The sequence below is a fragment of the Zootoca vivipara genome, chromosome 4, assembly GCF_965207765.1.
Source record: "Zootoca vivipara chromosome 4, rZooViv2.hap1.1, whole genome shotgun sequence".
NCBI lineage: Eukaryota > Metazoa > Chordata > Lepidosauria > Squamata > Lacertidae > Zootoca > Zootoca vivipara.
In genome coordinates, this window is record NC_142587.1 from 45,236,974 (window position 1) to 45,256,496 (window position 19,523).

Here is a 19,523-nt window from a genome sequence, read left to right on the forward strand (position 1 = left end):
CAACACATCAAACAGTAATAACAAAGTACAGAATATATGTCCATTTTAGATGACATCATGTGAACATCAATGAAAAGTCCAACACAGGAAACACAGTAAGCACATCTTTTAGAAGACATCTGAAGGCAGCCCTGTTTAGGGAAGCTTTTAATGTTCAACAGACCATTGTATTTTAATATTTTGTTGGAAGTCACCCAGCCAGATGGGTGGGGTATAAATAAGTTGTTGTTGTTGTTGTTGTTGTTGTTGTTGTTGTTGTTGTTGTTGTTGTTATAAACAGGAGTGTGAACACAGGCCTTGCTGACAGAGGCCAAGCCACACAGCGTAAGGGTGATGGGAAGGGTTTGGTCCTATCACAACATTAGGCCCAAATGCAGTGCTGTATTTTTCCACACACAAGTGTTTTATTTATTCTTTCTTCCTTTCAACTTAATGACCACTTCCCATAAAACACTCTGAAACTATTTAACAATAAACACACATATTAGAAACCATGTCAAGTCCAATACAGATAAGAATAAAAATGTCCACTTAAAAGGCTTTAGGAAAATTAAGTCTTCAATAGACACCAAAAAGCTATCAGAAATGGTAATTGGTAGGAGTTCCAAAGGGTAGGTGCCACCACACCTAATACCAAACGTTGTATAGAATAACCATTCTGATGAGATTGTATCTTCAAGAGGCCCTTTCCTGCACAGCACAGTGATCAGTTGGGCACATAAGGGTGAGATAGTACACTACTACTACTACTACTATTTACCCACCTTTCAGAGATGGCACACATTTACACTGCACATTCTGTTTCTTGTTCATACTACAGTGTGATACAATGCTGTGAGAGCTGGTGTCAGTTCTATCCCTGCCCTTGGTTACAGAAACAAAATAAAAAAATTCCTTCCAGTAGCACCTTAAAATGGTAAAGGGACCCCTGACCATTAGGTCCAGTTGTGACCGACTCTGGGGTTGTGGCGCTCATCTCGCGTTATTGGCCAAGGAGGTCAGCGTACAGCTTCCAGGTCATGTGGCCAGCATGACAAAGCCGCTTCTGGCGAACCAGAGCAGCACATGGAAATGCCGTTTACCTTCCCGCTGTAGCGGTACCTATTTATCTACTTGCACTTTGACATGCTTTCAAACTGCTAGGTTGGCAGGAGCTGGGACCAAGCAATGGGAGCTCACCCCTTCTGATCGGCAAGCCCTAGGCTCTGTGGTTTAACCCACAGAGACCAACTTTGTCATTGGTATGAGCTCTCGTGTGCATGCACACTTCTTCAGAAGTGTAACAGGTAACAGGTGTCTGCAGAACTCCAGGTGATCTCTTGTCCCTAGTGGGGAAGTTACTCAAAGAATTACATTGCCATCTTGCATCCCAGGACTCCACTCTCTTTTTGCTATATACTATATCTGCCTTTTCTCCCTTCTTCCTCAGTCTCTCATATTGTATATTCCACCCCACCCCGTCTTTCCTTATACAGTTCTTCTGTTGATGCCCCTTGTAGTTTCCTTTCCTGCTTGCTTTTTCACCCTTCTCTCTCTTTCTGGCGAGCCACTGGGGATGGCAGCCCCAGACTCTTCTGCCCTAATTCTCTTTCTCCTTCTTGTCATAACTGAGCCACGTCTTTTCCCTCTACCTACTTCTTCTTGTTCCCTCATAAATATCTCCTCGTCCTCCAGAGCGCCCTGGATTCTCGGTTTCTATGTTTTTCCTCTGTTACTTCCATCCCCTTCCATCTTCTTCCCTGTGAGACCTGGCTCAAGCACTCCCACATGCTGACCTCGATGCTCTTTGTATCCTTCCACCCGCACAGTTGGAAGAGATACATATAGATAAGAAAAACACACAATATTGACCGAAAGAAAAACTCTCTTCTACATGACTACAGCTATGGAAGGGAAACCCTGCTGAAAAACAGACAGAAAAGCAAGAGTAAAGTCATCAGGTTTGCTTACATTTGAAAAGCTTTTAAAAATAATTCAAAAAAGGTTTCCTTACCATCTCTCCACCAACAGCATTATCTTGCAGGATTGCCACCCAATCCATGGGCTCTGGGCTTTTATTATGAAGAACAACTTCTTCAGTCTTGGTGGTTCCAAAATAGACACATCCAAAATTGACACATTTTATTTTGTTTGATGGAGGCATACCCAAAAGCTCAAGAACTTGCTCCACTATATTGGCTTTGATTAATATCTGAGCTTTGGGCCGTCCCTGCAATTTCACACTTTTGAGTAAACAACAGGTAAGAAGGAACATAAGGGGGAAATATGAACAGATAAGAACTGTGTTACAATAGTTTATTAATCTTATGAACTCAATATTTTACTAGAGCATTTCTACAACACATATATTTACAGTTGAAACTTAAAGAAGCTGCCTATTTCTACCATTCCAAGCTGGGTTGAAAGACAGATAATTTTACTGGGAGACTAATCTGCCTACAGTATGTCACTAATATATTAAACATATTTACAGCTTCAGTGCTTCCTGTCAGAGTAGACAGTGGTATCGGTGTCACACAACATTCTGAGCAGAAGGAAGACTGCAACTTACATGGCTGTCTCATTAATTGTTCTGGGTACATCTGTACAAATCTCCATATTAATCAACTGTTCTGATTGGGGTTCCACCACTCCACTGGTTGGTGCTATCGAAATGGATACATTTCCTTTGTATTTTATAGCAAACGTACCTACAAAATATATAAGCATGTTGTGCATTGCATGTAAAATTAACTATTTCCACTCTGATGCATGGTAGCACAAAATGTGGGCAGAGATTCACTTTACTTCCACACCTATCTTCACATAGCAGGTGGCATTATCCTTCTACTTGCGTAAACACTGACGGAAGAGAAAGAGAGTTCTTGCCAGAGGAGATAGCATTCTAAACCTAAGCTCATACAGAACTTGATTACCATTGAACCTACCAACTCAGCATCAGGATTTTATCTCATTTTTAGCAGCTCTTTTTTCTGTCACACCAAAAAAAAATTAAAGTAGTACTGCCAGCTCTTGAAAGATAAAATGCTGAGCCAGGTTGTAAAAACCTTGGGAGCAGTTCTTACAGTCATTCAACAGGCTGGAAGAGAAGGGATACTAGAATTCCCATTGTGCAATGAAATTGGATGTCTCCCAATGTCACAAAAGTGTGACAAACCTATGTCACAAGCAGGGCCGTCTTAAGCAGGTCGGGCGCCCGGGCGCCGTGGTGCGCAGATCGCTCCAGCACCGCCGCACCACCCTGTTTCTTCCCGCGGCTGGTGGGCGGGCGCAACGCGCAGCGTGGTTTCCGCACGGCTTCGCCAAGCAGCGCCCCCTGCCAACCCGGCGCCCTGGCGCCACCCAGCCTACCCCTAGAGTCTGCCCTGGTCACAAGAACTAAAAACACATAACTCAAGTGAGCACAGCTCTAAGCACTTCAAATCACAAATACTTCACATTAATAAGGAATTAAGCATTTGGAAGCACTCTAGAAAAAGAGTAAAGCTGAAGCAAAAAATGAATCATTGGCAGATAATTAAGAACTCTTAGAAAGCAGAAAACTCCAGAGCAATCCCAACCCTCCTCCATCAGGCTGCTGCCAACATTACTCCATCAGCACCAGCCTTTACATTCCATCTACTTAACACGCTGAAAGTAAGTCCATTGGTGGGATCCCCACCAGCTGACCCCAGCAGAAACCCCCAAAACATTCAGAGGGATCCTAAGTCAGTTTTACAGCTGTTGCCAGAAGACATAGATCTCAAAGCAGACCTGATCATTGTGCTTGCCTAGAGCTGGTGCAAAGATCAGGCCCAGTCACATTGCCCTTCACTTTCCGAACTGTGAACAGCAGGGCTGTGAAGGTGGCAAGAGCTCCACAGAACCACCACAGCAGGAGGTTTGGATTGCTCCCTTAGCCACAGACTGCAAGTCAAATCACAAGCATGGCGTGTGGAAGCAGCAAAATGAATTCTCCCCAGTGGTGTATGCACACATACCTATTTCACATACTGTACCTAGCATGTCATTGTATTTTGGGGTAGTGAAATACAATGACATGCTCCCAAAATTTTAAAAATTAATGGATAATGAGGAAGGAGAGAAAAACCATTTTTGCTACCCTTGTCTAGCAACACGTGACACCATCTAGGGCAGTAGCTTTCCCAGAAGTTGATAACCCTATTTTGGAGTGTCTAAGAACTGTGAGACAAAAATGAATATTTCAGTATATACTATAGTTAGGAAACCCATCAATATACCATGTTAACAGAAAAGAAATCTGGTATAATTTGCTACACAGAAAATATTTACCTGGAGATGATCCATAGTTAGTAATTTTTAGATTTTTATTAATTACGTTACTGTCTGCAATCAGTGTGCCAAAATCTATCTCAGGTTCAATTTCTAGGCAGCAGCATGGGATTAATCTGGAAAACAATTGCACTTTTAATTGGCTTTCTGGCATTACTTTGTTGGCTGCATATTTTAAAGATGCTTTAGGAAAGAAAGCTTTCCTCCCATTTTCAATACACAGAGAATTTAATTATGTAATCTCATTTAGCAGCAACATCAGCAAACATAAGAGGTTTATTAAAATGTCATTTTGCTTTCTTAATTATTGGAACTTAAGGACAATTTAATCACATTGAGTTGCAACTATATTTTTAATTAGCTTGAATGTCTTTGTTTCATCAAATTATAAATTCTTAAAATGGATCTGGTCTACTTATGCTTAAGAAAAAACATTAATCACAATTTAATATACAATGAGCACACTGGAATACCCCAACAATTTTATAGCATTATAAAAGTGTCAATATTGTATGAGCTCATGATGACTGCTGTAAGAGACATTCAGTACAAGAAAGTAAGAGAAAAAGATAAAATCACAGTAAGAACAATATGATTTGGGCTGAAAATGCCATATGCACGTTCCTGAAAACAAGCACCGCTGAGACTCAGTAGAACTTACTTCTAAGTAAACATGGATTGGTTCACATTACAAATCATGACTAATTTTACATAAATGTGCCCATTATATAACCTAGCAGCAAAACAGCACTGAGTCCTGAACCTCACTGTTTTAATACATTTTGGTAAAGAGCTAACAAATCAAAATGGAAAGATTAAAAATCTAGTGGCAGCCACGAATAAGGATAGCAAATTGTCCAGAGTAAAAACCTTGAGGGTGCTTCATGAACCATTTCTTCTGGAGGTGAAGGTTTCCTTTATAGCCCAAAGCATTTTATACTATAGGATGGTTTAGCTATCTGGTCAACTTTCGTGACTTCATTTATACTATTAAGAAAAGCAGGACACAAGTGAAATAGTACAAATACAAAATACAAAAAAATTATACAAATATAAATACAAAAAGGAGCACAGTAAAGGGTTGATAGCACTGCAGCTTGGGTCAAAACTCTTCATTGAACTGGTAGGGCCGCTCCTGCAACAGCAGTATAATTCCTAAGGATGTCACTATTATACCTGATAGACTCCCTGCCCTCAGACCAGAACAGCATCACTAGCTTCTGCTCATGGAGTGATACTAGCATCACTCCACCAGTGCAGAGCTCCCTGTTCCACTGAGGGAGGTGAATTGTAGCAGAACACATGTGGGTCATTCTGAGCCACAGCAACACGTGGCTAGGAACAGCTTGTCTAGTAATAAACATCAGTCAAGTGGCAACCCTATGTCACAAAGAGTAAAAATTGGAGCATTATCATTTTAATAAAATAAATAGCCCATGCAAGCTATTATTAGGGCTAGGAGAGAAATGTCTATTGGAATTAGTTTAAGTTTTCCTCTCAGAGCACAGAGGGCAGTGTTGGATTTTTTGTAAGAATAATAGTCTTCATCCTGTTTACACACCCACACCTACAGCTTCCCCCCCCCCCCAAACTATGGACATTAATTGATTACAAGCAATTAGTATGTAGCTCGGTCCCTAAGGCCACTTCACACATAATAATTTTAAGTCACAGTAATCATATGGAGAAAATTTCACCTTGTTTTAACAAAAGTTAATATGTTGAAATGCCATACCCTATTAGAGGAATCTCAACTATCTGTTTTCCTATGTGAAGGAGTAGCCTGTCCTGAAGGTTTATATCTTTATCAGGATGATATTCCACAATGGCTGTTATGTGAAGCCCGGAAGCAACAGAGTTCTTTTGATTTTCCACAATTAGTTTGAACTGCAAAAGAAGAAGAAGAAGAAGAAGAAGAAGAAGAAGAAGAAGAAGAAGAAGAAGAAGAAGAAGAAGAAGAAGAAGACCATTCAAATTCCAATTCAACTGTCATTTGATTTCAGTGGGATCATATATTCATTGCCCATCCATGAAATATATTTTGCTGGAAGCTGCCAGAGAGGCTGGAGCAACCCAGTCAGATTGGGGTGGGGCATATAAATATTATTATTATTATTATTATTATTATTATTATTATTATTATTGACCAGTGACGGGATTTTGATTCAAAACACTATTCAGAAACTCTCCAGTAGCAAACGCTCTGCCTCTGGGTTTCTTTGGTTTTTTTAAATGCCCACTTGATCTGCCAATATTTACACTGTTACGAACTTGGGGAGGGGGGTTCTGTATTTTTTGGGCAACAAGTGAAGCAGCAAAGGGGAATGGAGGGGGGAGAAAGGGCAGGTTGGGGACGTGGGCACTACTAACAGTAGCCTCAGGAGAAGGAGGCGCGTTGCGAGGGGTGCAAAGGAGCATTTTTAAAGGGAAAGGCCAGTTCTCATCAAGGACCAGTTCTCAGCTTGCCCCCGGCCCGCCCCCACTGATTCCTGCCTCCCCACCTGAGGTCGTTCCGGAGGCATTAAGCGAAGAAGGCAACTGTGAGACTGCAGGTTCTGGATGCTCAGCAGCGCCCGGTAGCGTCTTCCGGGCACCGCGTCCAAGAAGCACACCTCGGGCGGCGTAATGCGCACCCCGGCTACGTGCCACGAGGCTGCGGGGGGTTCCATGATCCTTCCGCACCCGCTGCCGCCGCCCTCCTGCTCGCTGCCCCGGGAACTCAGGGCTGCCTTCTGGCCAAACCAGCGCCCCGCCTGGAGCGTCCCTGTCTCCAAGGCGACTCGAGCTTCCTTCCGCACGCCGCAGCTTGGGAACGGTCACCTAGCAACGGGACTGGCGCTGTTGATTGGAGGCGAGGCTTAGAGCGAACGTTCCGAATCCTGTGGCGGAAGCTTCCTGGCTTACCATAGAGAGACGGGAGCGTAGAGTGGAGTCGTGCTGAGGTTTACCCAGCAAAAGGAGTGTGTCCTGTCAGAAATGCAAAGATGACTTTATTAGCGCAGTGGCCACTGCGGCTGAATGCGTAACAAAATGGCTTTGCTGCGTTGTTGTTGTTATTCTTCTTCTATTGAAATCCTGTTGTTGTTCTCCCTGCTTCCTAGCAACTGATATGATAGCCCAAGGGCCGAAAAAAGTGGCATTGCTGGGTCTTGTAACAGCGAGCAAGTGAAAGCAGCCAGGCATGCCCTCTTTAAATCAGTCTGATGTGTGGCCACTGTTCGGTGAGAAAAATGTTGAGGCAGGGAGACTCGGGCTGCAATCCTCACTGGGCTCTCCACAGCTGGCGGGATCCTGGCTGAAGCCAAGGAAGGGGAGTTAAGCCGGCATAGCCTTGCTGTCAAAACTTTTATATGCCTGTTGTCTTTGTCCATGGTGCTGGAGACTCTTTGCCAAAGGTGCTGGAGGAGACTCTTGAGAGTCCCATGGACTGCAAGAAGATCAAACTTATCCATTCTGAAGGAAATCAGCCCCGAGTGCTCACTGGAAGGACAGATCCTGAAGCTGAGGCTCCAATACTTTGGCCACCTCATGAGAAGAGAAGACTCCCTAGAAAAGACCCTGGTGTTGGGAAAGATTGAGGGCACAAGGAGGAGGGGACGACAGAAGACGAGATGGTTGGACAGTGTTCTCGAAGCCACCAACATGAGTCTGACCAAACTGCGAGAGGCAGTGGAAGACAGGAGTGCCTGGTGTGTTCTGGCCCATGGGGTCACGAAGAGTCGGACATGACTAAACGACTAAACAAAGCCTCGCTGTGCTGAGAACCTCTTGGCTCAGCGGGAGAACTCCTGGATCCCAACCCCACACATGCAGTTGGATTTTTCACTCAGCCTACTCCACAATTAATGAGGTGGTTGCAATGATACAATCAGGAGAAGAACTGTTTTCCTATACCTCCTTGAGGGAATGGATGGGGGAAATAAAATAAAAAGATTAATCGTTCATTACATGTGGTGACTGACCAAAGCTTGGTATCTGAATGCATCTTTTGTATGTGAAGAGTTCCATTAAGTTATGGTCAGATACGCATGGGAAAGAATCCTTTCTGAAAAACTGCTGACAGTGTCCACAAACCACAATATTAAGCTATATTGATCAATGCTCTGACATGATATAATGCAGCTTACTTTGTTTCTATAAACAGTATGTTGATTTGAAATTAAGCACCACTGAATTAAATTATTGTTCCTGATAGATAATTGTGCATTCCAAACTTGCTCATCTAGAGGTAGGCACCACTGTAAAAAATAGGAATTGCATTGGACTAAACATGCATAAGTTTGGATTATAGTTTTACTATGAGCTATATAGTTTTCCCAGTTCAAACTGTTTCATCAGTTGCTGAGTCCCAAGTTCAAACACACTCAGTTTAGGAATGCTTTGTTTCTTACCTTACAAACTGGGAAGGAATGTAAGTGTACAGCATATGGTAAATGCACAATGATTTTTAGTATCAGTAAATCTGCATAAAAACTAGACTGAAAAAATGAATGATAAAGAAAAATATGCAGAATATGTGTATAATAGTGCCACCTGCTGACTTCTTCTTAGTATGCAATAGCTATGTGGGACAAGAAGCTACAGTTAGAACTGGATATGGAACAACTGATTGGTTCAAAATTGGGAAAGGAGTACGACAAGGTTGTATATTGTCTCCCTGCTTATTTAACTTATATGCAGAATTCATCATGCGAAAGGCTGGACTGGATGAATCCCAAGCCGGAATTAAGATTGCCGGAAGAAATATCAACAACCTCAGGTATGCAGATGACACAACCTTGATGGCAGAAAGTGAGGAGGAATTAAAGAACCTTTTAATGAGGGTGAAAGAGGAGAGCGCAAAATATGGTCTGAAGCTCAACATCAAAAAAACCAAGATCATGGCCACTGGTCCCATCACCTCCTGGCAAATAGAAGGGGAAGAAATGGAGGCAGTGAGAGATTTTACTTTCTTGGGCTCCTTGATCACTGCAGATGGTGACAGCAGTCACGAAATTAAAAGACGCCTGCTTCTTGGGAGAAAAGCAATGACAAACCTAGACAGCATCTTAAAAAGCAGAGACATCACCTTGCCTACAAAGGTCTGTATAGTTAAAGCTATGGTTTTCCCAGTAGTGATGTATGGAAGTGAGAGCTGGACCATAAAGAAGACTGATCGCCGAAGCATTGATGCTTTTGAATTATGGTGCTGGAGGAGACTCTTGAGAGTCCCATGGACTGCAAGAAGATCAAACCTATCCATTCTTCAGGAAATCAGCCCTGGCTGCTCACTGGAAGGACAGATCGTGAAGCTGAGGCTCCAATACTTTGGCCACCTCATGAGAAGAGAAGACTCCCTGGAAAAGACCCTGATGTTGGACAGTGTTCTCGAAGCTACGAACATGAGTTTGACCAAACTGCGGGAGGCAGTGGAAGACAGGAGTGCCTGGCGTGCTATGGTCCATGGGGTCACGAAGAGTCGGACACGACTAAATGACTAAACAACAACAAGCTATGTGTTTGACGGATGGGAGAGTTGTAAATCAGCAGTTATCATGCAGTGTTCTTTTGGGGAACCTTGGGGAACTGTTATGATTAAGAAATAGATCTTTGCAGTCTTGAGATTATTTTTTAGTTTAAAATGACCAGGATTGATACCTTTAATATGAAACACACAAGCTCTATCTCTCAGCTATGATCCACTTTTATTCTTTTTAGAACAATATTTTGCTACATATGTTAGTGAACACACCTTTGGTTTTGCTCTTATTTTGAAAAGCTCTTTTATGTTCACTAATGTATAAATCCATAATGTGTACTAAAGTTGAAATCTTGCACACACAGTTTTTGGCCCATTACTGTAGCTTCTTTTACTTCTGTGGGACATGTGTATGCTTACAAATTCAGAAAAAGCTGTAACTGGAAGGGTGTGGGATTTGTTTTATTCCCATTGGCTTCGCTAGCAGCTTAGAGGTGTAACTGGCCTGAGAACCTTGTTAGTGATACTTTACAAAGAAATGCTTTCTACTCGTTTATAAAATGCTTTAGGTAGAAGCATGAAGAAGAATACTAGGCTAAGTATCTAGAAATGAAATAAAAAAATTCCTTCAGTAGCACCTTAAAGACCAACTAAGTTTTTATTTGGGTATGAGCTTTCGTGTGCATGCACACTTCTAGAAATGCTAACACTTGGTGGCCTGATGGTGTGGCAACATAAGCAAATCATCTGTCTTTTAACTTGCCTCCTTTAAAGATTGGTTTGTTCATTTTCATAATAAATTCTAGTTACAGGTAGGTAGCCGTGTTGGTCAGAGTCGAAGCAAAATAAAAAAATTCCTTCAGTAGCATCTTAGTTGGTCTTTAAGGTGCTTCTGAAGGAATTTTTTTATAATAAATTCTGAAAGTGTTTGCTGTCATCTATGAACAAAGTATTTATTTATTTATTGTTACCCCATAACTCAACATTCTCTGGATATTGTATGTGATTAGTTACAATATTATGAATGCCTATATGGTCTTTGTTTGGTTTTCTTGTTTTCTTGCATTTAGCAATATTTGATTACACCACTTGGGTAGATGGTTTAAACACTAAAATGCACTAAAACAAGAAAACCAAACAAAGATTATATTGCCATAATAGCATATCTAATCACACACAGCACTTAAAAACAGCCTTTCAGACCTGGGACATATCTCATTCTGTCTGTGTAGACAACTGAATCGACAAGATACAGAAGATAACAATTATGGTTAGGTGGGATCTTTAGCAGAATGTGGTGCATGGCAAGATATCATTACCTCTTTCCTTCCACTCCCAGCCCCTAAAATACCTTCCGGTACAGTTAGAACACTTAGAACAAGCTTTTTAATCATGTGAGGAGGAGGTTTTAGTTCTGATTGCACCAAGGAGGAAATTAACAAGTCTCCTCTGCCTGAGCACTGCATCTCCAGTAAGAATTGCACACACACACACACACACACACACACACAATACACTCATAATTAATAAAAGTTAAAAGGGCAAAGTAGATGCCCACTACCCACTAAGTTTAATGCATAGTTGGCTCTCAGATGTGCAGCAAATAAAGTTTTTCACACATCACACAGGTTATCTGTGAATTCTTACTTTCATTGTTTACATAATATATATACTGATTTTCAATCTGTTTATAAAGCAGTTTGTAACTTAAAACCATATATGAATAATTTAACAATAGCAAAAATCCAGTGAAACCAAAGCCCATAAAATTGGTCAACAAAACCACCAGAGAAATAGGAGGCCTAAATAAGCTCAGCTTCCAAACTCCTACCTCACTTTTGTGGGTATGATTCTCTTTTTTTTAAAAAAAAAATTTGAATAAGAATATATCTGTTTTCTGAAAGAAATGGGATGGAATGAGTTTCCTGGGGCAACTACTGAAAGCACGCTGCTTCTGCTTCTTGTTGTTGTTGTTTAGTCGTTTAGTTGTGTCCGACTCTTTGTGACCCCATGGACCAGAGCATGCCAGGCACTCCTGTCTTCCACTGCCTCCTGCAGTTTGGCCAGACTCGCGCTACTTCTAGTGGGTGCTAAACAGACATCCACAAAAGGGAGGGCCCTGCAGAGCTTGTCTGAGGCCTGGGGTGGAAGCCTTGTTGGAATTCAGTTATAAACTCAGAAAACAGTCAGTCCCTAACTAGCCAGCAGGCGCTCCAAGGCCTGGGGCAAGCATACCCAGCTGCCCCCCACCCTGCACAGACCTGCTGTGTGTGTATGTGTGTGTGTGTGTGTGTGTGTGTGTGTGTGTGTGTGTGTGTATATATATATATATATATATATATATATATATATATATATATATATGCCCCTGCGCCTGCCCTGTGGAACGCCCTCCCATCAGATGTCAAAAAGGAAAACAGCTACCAGATTTTTAGAAGACATCTGAAGGCAGCCCTGTTTAGGGAGGCTTTTAATGTTTAAAAAAATAGTGTATTTTAATGTTTCTGTTGGAAGCCACCCAGAGTGGCTGGGGAAACCCAGCCAGATGGGCGGGGTATAAGTAATAATATATTATTATTATTATTATTATTATTATTATTATTATTTGTTGTTGTTGTTGTTGTTGTTGTTGTTGTTGTTTAGTCATTTAGTCGTGTCCGACTCTTCGTGACCCCATGGACCAGAGCATGCCAGGCACTCCTGTCTTGCACCGCCTCCTGCAGTTTGGTCAGAGTGACAGTCACTATCCCTTCTTCATGTAATAAGCAATTGACGAATGCATTTCATTTTTGGCTTGAAATAAGTATACATGTTTCCAAAATAGCACATGAAAAATGTCAGTTATTTACAGGCAGCAGACTGATGTCCTTGCAGGTTTTCAATTGTCTCTGTACCTGGAGCCTTACACAGTAAAGCACATTCACATACAGCCACTGGTTATCTGTAATGGAGAGAGAGAGATAGGGGCATGTCACTCGGGTCCGCTAACACGGATGAGCCAACCCCAGCTTTAAGTATTTTGACCACAGACCCTGAGCTCACTGTGGTGCAGCATATTTCAGGAGCAGGCTGTATGAACTATGCATCCTTGGCATTCCAACAGAAGTAAAGATCCAGAAGAATTATAGATGTATCCCACTTTGTTTTGTAACTTTGCCATTTGCATGCATGATATCTCCCTAGACTGTATATCTTTGAATTTTGTTGGAACAAGAACTCTGGTCCTAGTCCTAGCTAGGCGCCTTCTTTAAGGCTGAAATTCTGGTACAGTTCTGGTACTGTGATACAAGCCTGGCCTGCCAAATTTTCAGTCTATGTTGGGAAATAGAAGATGAACCAAGAACTTCCTGTTTTGAAGTTGGGATTTGGTCTAAGCCAGGCAAGGCCAAACTTAGCCCTCCAGCTGCTTTAGGACTACAGTTCCCATCATCCCTGACCACTGGTCCTGTTAGCTAGGGATGATGGGAGTTGTAGTCCCAAAACAGCTGCAGGGCCAAGTTTGGCCATGCCTGGTCTAAGCTATCAGTATCAACCACTGTAGGTATCAGTGGGGGCAAACAATAAACCATGGTTAGCAGAGTGGGAAGCTTAATCCCAGACCTGCTGCTGATTGTTGGTGACTGGGTAGCATTGTAACTACTGCCCCATGGAGTAAACAAAGCAACATGCATCTATAAGTTCAAGGAGGAAATAACTTGATGTATAGGACTTCTTTGTTTACTGCTATGTATCATTGCAATGATGGTTGCCTATTATTGGACAATCTATATCAAGACCCAAATAAGAAGCTTACTTGTTTGCTTGCTTGCTTGCATAGTACAATCACTTTTTCTTACTGTTGCACCCCAAACGCCAAGCAGCATGAGAGCCCAGGGGTTCCAGGCACTTTCCCCACAGTGGAGACTGTGGTGTCTTTAGGATATGTGGTTTATTTACATATATATACAAGCTGCACCTGCAATGGAATTCACAGCATGAGAACCCCAAAGGGTATTGTTTTTCCCATAGCTACCGCCTTGGATTCAGACAGAAACATTGTGCTCTGCCCCTCCAGCTTGCTGCCTTTACCAGCCTGCAACCATTTATCTCTGCCCTAAATTCTGGCTTATGTCCTGCTAGCTATCTAAGAGCTGGAGGAGGGGCCCCATCCATTTGCTGTCTGGCACAGAGTCCCCTCCCTTTTGCTCTCATAACGGCCCATCACCTTTCCTTTGATCCCCATACTCATGAGGAAGCTAGCCTGGTTTATATTTTAAAACCAAGCTGAATCCAGGGGTTCAAGAGGCTTATTTAAATTCTTATTGGGTCCAGGAATTTAGGGGAGTCTGGCTGGCATCCCTGAACTCATACATATTATCCTAATACTTTTAAGTAGTTAACCATCTAATGTGTGTGGCATAGCAAGAAGAGCCTTTCTATACACAGTAAGTGGCATCTTGTATTGCAGGATCTATTAAATGCCCAATTTCAGATATATTAAACTGTTCTTCATCTCTGTTCAGTCTGTTACAGGCCACAGCTCAGGGCAGTGCTGTCTGAATACTAAATATGCACGGTTAGCTTCACCTTCTCTTATCGGTTTCTAACACTTGTGGCCTATAAGTTATACACCATAATTAAACATAACTCCCAAGAGAGAGAACTTAATCCCTGCTGGTCCATAATAGGGCACTGATAATATTATTATTTTTCTTGTAATAATGATTCACACTCTCTAGGGGATATGCTGTTTTGGTGTGCTAATTGCACTGTGATTGGAAGATTAAACAGCAATAGGGAGCATGTGAGTAATACAAAATGCAGAACCAAAGCACATTGCAATGGACGGAACCTGCTGCAATTAATTTGTGAGGTTGGGCACTGTGAAATGAGGTGATGAAAACTGCATTGCTGCTGAAAAGGATATACAGTAAATGTTATTTCAGTAACCAACAAAGATCTAAATATAATTGACCAGGTACGTTGCTATCCAATGCGTTAATTTATTAACCTATAAACACATAAGCAAACATACTCAATACAATGTGAATATCTCAGATCTTCCTTGTCACAAATAGCTATACAGCTCACACAAATATTTGCACAAAAAAATGACAAAAGGGCACATCACAAAGATAATACAATTAAAACTCGTGACATAACATATTAATGAAGTTGGTCAGGACTGTGGCAATCAAATAGGATTATATCCAGAAGACCAAGCTGTACAGATCTCATCTATAAATCGGAATGGAAAATCAAAATAATTATTAAGTTTTTCACTGCAAATTGACTAGTATCCCAGTTCTGTGCCTGTATACTAGGAAATGTTCCACTGCATTCAGTAGGACTTGATTCATAGTCAGTGTGCTGGCACTGCAGTGTTGGCTGCTTGGGAATTAGTGGTTTAAAGAACACACAGTTCAGAGCCGAATTGACAAAGTTCAGGAGAGCATGCAGATTGTGTCATTGTACATACTTGGCCTTTTAAAATTATTTCTCAGAAAACAACCATTTATGTACCGTACTGAATGCTGCTGTGCTGTCAAATATCCCACTGCATCTGTGCAGTCACTTGTGCACTTGTAAATAGCTTGCTAGCTCTCAACCAGACTATTTAGGCAGTCAGGCTAATCTATATGCACTTACCTGGGAGTAAGTTCCATTGAACTCAATAGACATGAACTGAAATTGCAGTGTCAGTGAAGTATCATGAAAGGCATCATCAGCTGAGACACAGATGTTCATTTTCAAAGTAGCTTTTGAAACTTGTTGGGTGACTTAAAAAACAGTTTGCGTATGGTGGAGAGGCTGCTGCTCTGTGAAAAGATATGCAAGTCCATAGGGTGTGTCTAATGAGGCATTTCTGCACTGCAACCAAATTTAAATTATTGCTTTATCATTTTATAGCAGGTATATGGCTATTTAAAGCCAGAATGTAGAAACTGCAGCATTCCAGATGTTCCTGGACTACAGTTCCCATCCTTGCCTGCTAGCCACACTGGCTGTGGCTGATGGAAGTTGGAGTCCAACAATGTGCAGGGTCACAGGTCCCCACCCCTGGCTTAAAGACAATATAACTCATGGCATTATCTCCAAATTTAGATGCAAAAATAGCATACAAACTTACTCATTAGTTTAATAAGGAATCACAAAAAATACTTTGTATGTACTCAACTTGTATTCTTGGGAAAAAATTGTTTACTTTGTCTGCAGTCTTTCTACTTGTACAATAGCCAAATGCCTATTGACTGCTGCTTTAGCATTTGCAATTGGATCCGAAGAAAATTCCAGTGACAGTTGGTGACTAAATGCACTTATTTCACTGCTTTATTGATCTTGCAGATCTCGCTTGGAATGTTATATCAGGAAGAAAGTCATTTCAGAGGTGACTTGGTGAGATAAGTGGTGTGCATCCTTTTTATTTTGAAGCAATTGTGGAGAGGAGGAGGAGGAGGAGGAGGAGGAGGAGGAGGAGGAGGAGGAGGAGGAGGAGGAGGAGGAGGAGGAGGAGGAGGAGGAGACTAGGAACCTCCTCCTCCTCTACTTTCCACACTGCAAACATTAAACCTGTTTGTATTAAGATGGAAGATGTGCATATTTTTAAATCATTAGGAAATGCTGTTCCAACACAAGTCACCTTATCATCCATTTTGTGCCACGACAAATATCATAGCTGGTGAATCAGCAGCCTGTAGGTCTGATGTGGTCAACCAGTCCCACGACTCAATTTTCCAGCAGCAGTGCCACCACTGGAAAGCACCCTCTCTCTGTTTTAGCATTAATAGCAGGATTGGAATGATAGGGAGCAAAACTGTTCCCTCTCCATAGTTTTAACCAAACTGCTTAACTTGTGAATTTATGAGTTTGCTCAAACTCTAACCCTTTTGCTGAATCTAGAGGTGATTGGGAGTCGGTCTCTCCCCCAAACTTATAACAATACAAAGCTGCCTCCTGCCAAGTTACGGTAATCTGTTCAGCATTGCCTAATGGACAGCAACTCTTCAGAAAGAAGTGTTGTCTCCCCCAATCCTACCCGGAGAGTCAAGAGATCAAAGCTGGCACATTTTCTCCTCTGCTGCAAACAGAGGAAGTTTTCATACTGGTTTATTGAGCATTCACTCTAGTTTGTTTGCAAGGAGGCTAAACAATGATGTATTGAAACAAGTGTTATCTCATCATTTTCCTTATCACTGATAGTCCTATTTTTTGGAGAACCAGGTTTGTAGCATGATAACTCCAAACCAGCTTTAATTGTGCAATATGACCTTACCAGTGTGTGATTAAATCCCACCTGACTTACAGTAACTGTCTGGAAGCACCAGAAATACAAGTCCTCTCACACAGCTCCCCCAGGCTGTTGCCTTTTGCCAGCTCAGCTCACTTTTAGTCACAGCGCCATGCAATGAAACTGTTGCATGAGCTGCCACTGTGAAAAATCAGGGCAGAAATCATTCTTTATAGATTTCTGGGACTCAAGGCTATATTTTAAAAAGTGTTTGTGTACATATATTGAACTAATAATTGAATTAATTCCATTACAATTGAGCAATTTTGTTTTTGAAACAAGCCACATAGCTTGATTTATAAAGCAGCTGAAGTAAGCTGAAATGAACTTAAATCTAACCTAACTCTAAATTACTGGTGCTGCCCTTGGAGTGAGGTCAAATATATGTCAACATATATACCTGGTAAGGCATGTAGGCTCCTGTACAAGGTAACAGAGGTCAGAGGAAGAAATGCAATTTGCTCCAGAGCCAAATGCCAATCAAACCTCAGTGCATGTTCTCTCTGCCGCATGTCGGGTAGAAAGAATACAAGAGCTCTGAATGTGTGTATGTTTAATGAGTGCTACTAGTTCAGTCGGTTGGGTAAATGCGTCAAGCCACAATTCTATGCACACTTACTTACATGGAAGTTAACCCTTTGAACCATAGGAATTACTCCTGAGCAAACATGTGTAGGAATAGACTGTACATCTTTCTTACTGTGTGAATTTAAGTGCAAATAATGTCCTCCTTGAACATCTACATTGTCAAGCTACATATTTGTTTAAAACAGCAATTGATGACTAGCCTGAAATAAATCAGGTCAGGTTAATAGGTACCAGGTAGCCCTGGAAACTGGACTTGTAATGACAACTGTAGCACAGACATCAGCGTAAATATGCAATATACAGCACCTAGCCAACGTGGCTGAACCTTGTTTAAGAGGGATTATCTGTAAGCAAGATAAAATAGCACGTAGCACCCAACCCCCATCTAGTTTGCTAAGGAAGATACTTAACTGATAAGCTATTTTTGCAATGTTGTAATATGCCTACAAGTGGTGACATGCTCAATCTTTTAAATTAATGCAGGCTTTGCAATTGACTGCAATTTGCTTACAGCCAGGACCCTACCTAAGGGTTGATAAGGTTGGCCCCTGCCAAGGGCGGAGGACCAGGGGGCTCAAAATTGCACCTCTCCACCATGGCTCTGAGTGATTAAGATGGAAAGCAGTGAGGGGAGGAAGGCAAGAAGGCACACAGATAAACCAACAGAGGAGATGGGGGGGAATCAGAGCAGAGCAGACCCTGGTGGCCATGAAGGAAGTCACTGGCAGAGTGCGATGGCCAATGAAAAGCAAACCTTTTGAGTTTCTGGTCCATGGTCTCTCCTGGCTTTGGAGGCACTGATACAACTCCTTGCCAAGGGAGCCAAGGTACGCCTCTGCTTACAGAATAAAGTTGTTAGGCAGATAAAGTACCCGAAAGTAAAGGTGTTTCTCTCCCTCCTGTTGACCAAGTTTTTAAGAAGGTGTATACACTTTATATTAGAGATTAGGGATGCATTACTGTATCCTGGAAGGAAGCCCTGTTGAACTCGAAGTCTTACTTTTGGGTAAACAGGTACAGGGTTGCACTATAATATTGCTGCCTCTTGGGCTACATACATATTAGCAGCTTAAAAGGCAGCAAGGGTGTTCACACACTCTCTTCCTCTCTCTCACACACACACACTGCATTTTAAGGTGCATTTTTACGTTGCTGTACACACGAGAAAGTGATGGGGATGCTTTCACTCGATGCACGTTGCCTGGCTTGTTTCCCCCACAGCTGCAACTCTACTCCCCAAACTCCTATGCAATAAAGCCATCACCTGTGCAGGTGCAAGAGTACCTGAAATGTTCACATTAGCTTAACTGCAACTTCAGTTTTCAAATCAGATGGAAGCTGGTTTGAATTTTGTGTGTGTGGACGTGTGATTAACTCCAATGGTTTGCAGTGCCATCAAAACTTCTTATAACAAAGCTTCTTATACCAGTAAATCACATGAATAAAAAAAACATATTCCATGCCCGTGTTATACCCAGTCTAACCATAACTAAAAGGAAAATCATAAAAGGTTTTTAAGCTATGTCAACATAAATTTATGACAAAATAGAAGCCTGTTTGGGATCAAATACTGTACCAGTGAATGGCCAATGACGATTGTAATTTCCTTAAGAAATTGTGCCCAGAAAGTGTGAGCAAACCCGCCATGGGTGCCAATATGGAAGCAGGTTTGAGAGTAAATGGATCAAACAGCAGATTAATTTGTTGTTGTTTAGTCGTTTAGTCGTGTCCGACTCTTCGTGACCCCATGGACCAGAGCACGCCAGGCACTCCTGTCTTCCACTGCCTCCCACAGTTTGGTCAGAATCATATTTGTAGCTTCAAGAACACTGTCCAACCATCTTGTCCTCTGTCGTCCCCTTCTCCTTGTGCCCTCCATCTTTCCCAACACCAGGGTCTTTTCTAGGGAGTCTTCTC

General features: G+C 41.9%; 1 protein-coding gene across 5 annotated transcripts in view; it reads right to left on the minus strand.

Annotated features, from left to right (window-relative positions):
- CFAP47 (cilia and flagella associated protein 47) overlaps nt 1-7,090 on the minus strand; it is a 191,104-nt gene extending 184,014 nt beyond the window's left edge. For all 5 annotated transcript variants that reach the window (XR_015949533.1, XM_088667791.1, XM_088667793.1 and 2 more), the window contains exons 1-5: nt 6,795-7,090; nt 6,029-6,180; nt 4,294-4,409; nt 2,552-2,690; nt 1,994-2,222 (exon numbers count right to left, since the gene is read on the minus strand). Coding sequence is in view for 4 of the 5 variants with exons in the window: in XM_088667791.1 (XP_088523917.1) it covers nt 1,994-2,222; nt 2,552-2,690; nt 4,294-4,409; nt 6,029-6,180; nt 6,795-6,962 (804 nt within the window). In the remaining variant the exon portion in view is untranslated. The remainder of the gene's footprint in view (nt 1-1,993; nt 2,223-2,551; nt 2,691-4,293; nt 4,410-6,028; nt 6,181-6,794) is intronic.
- Between the last annotated feature and the right edge of the window lie 12,433 nt (nt 7,091-19,523).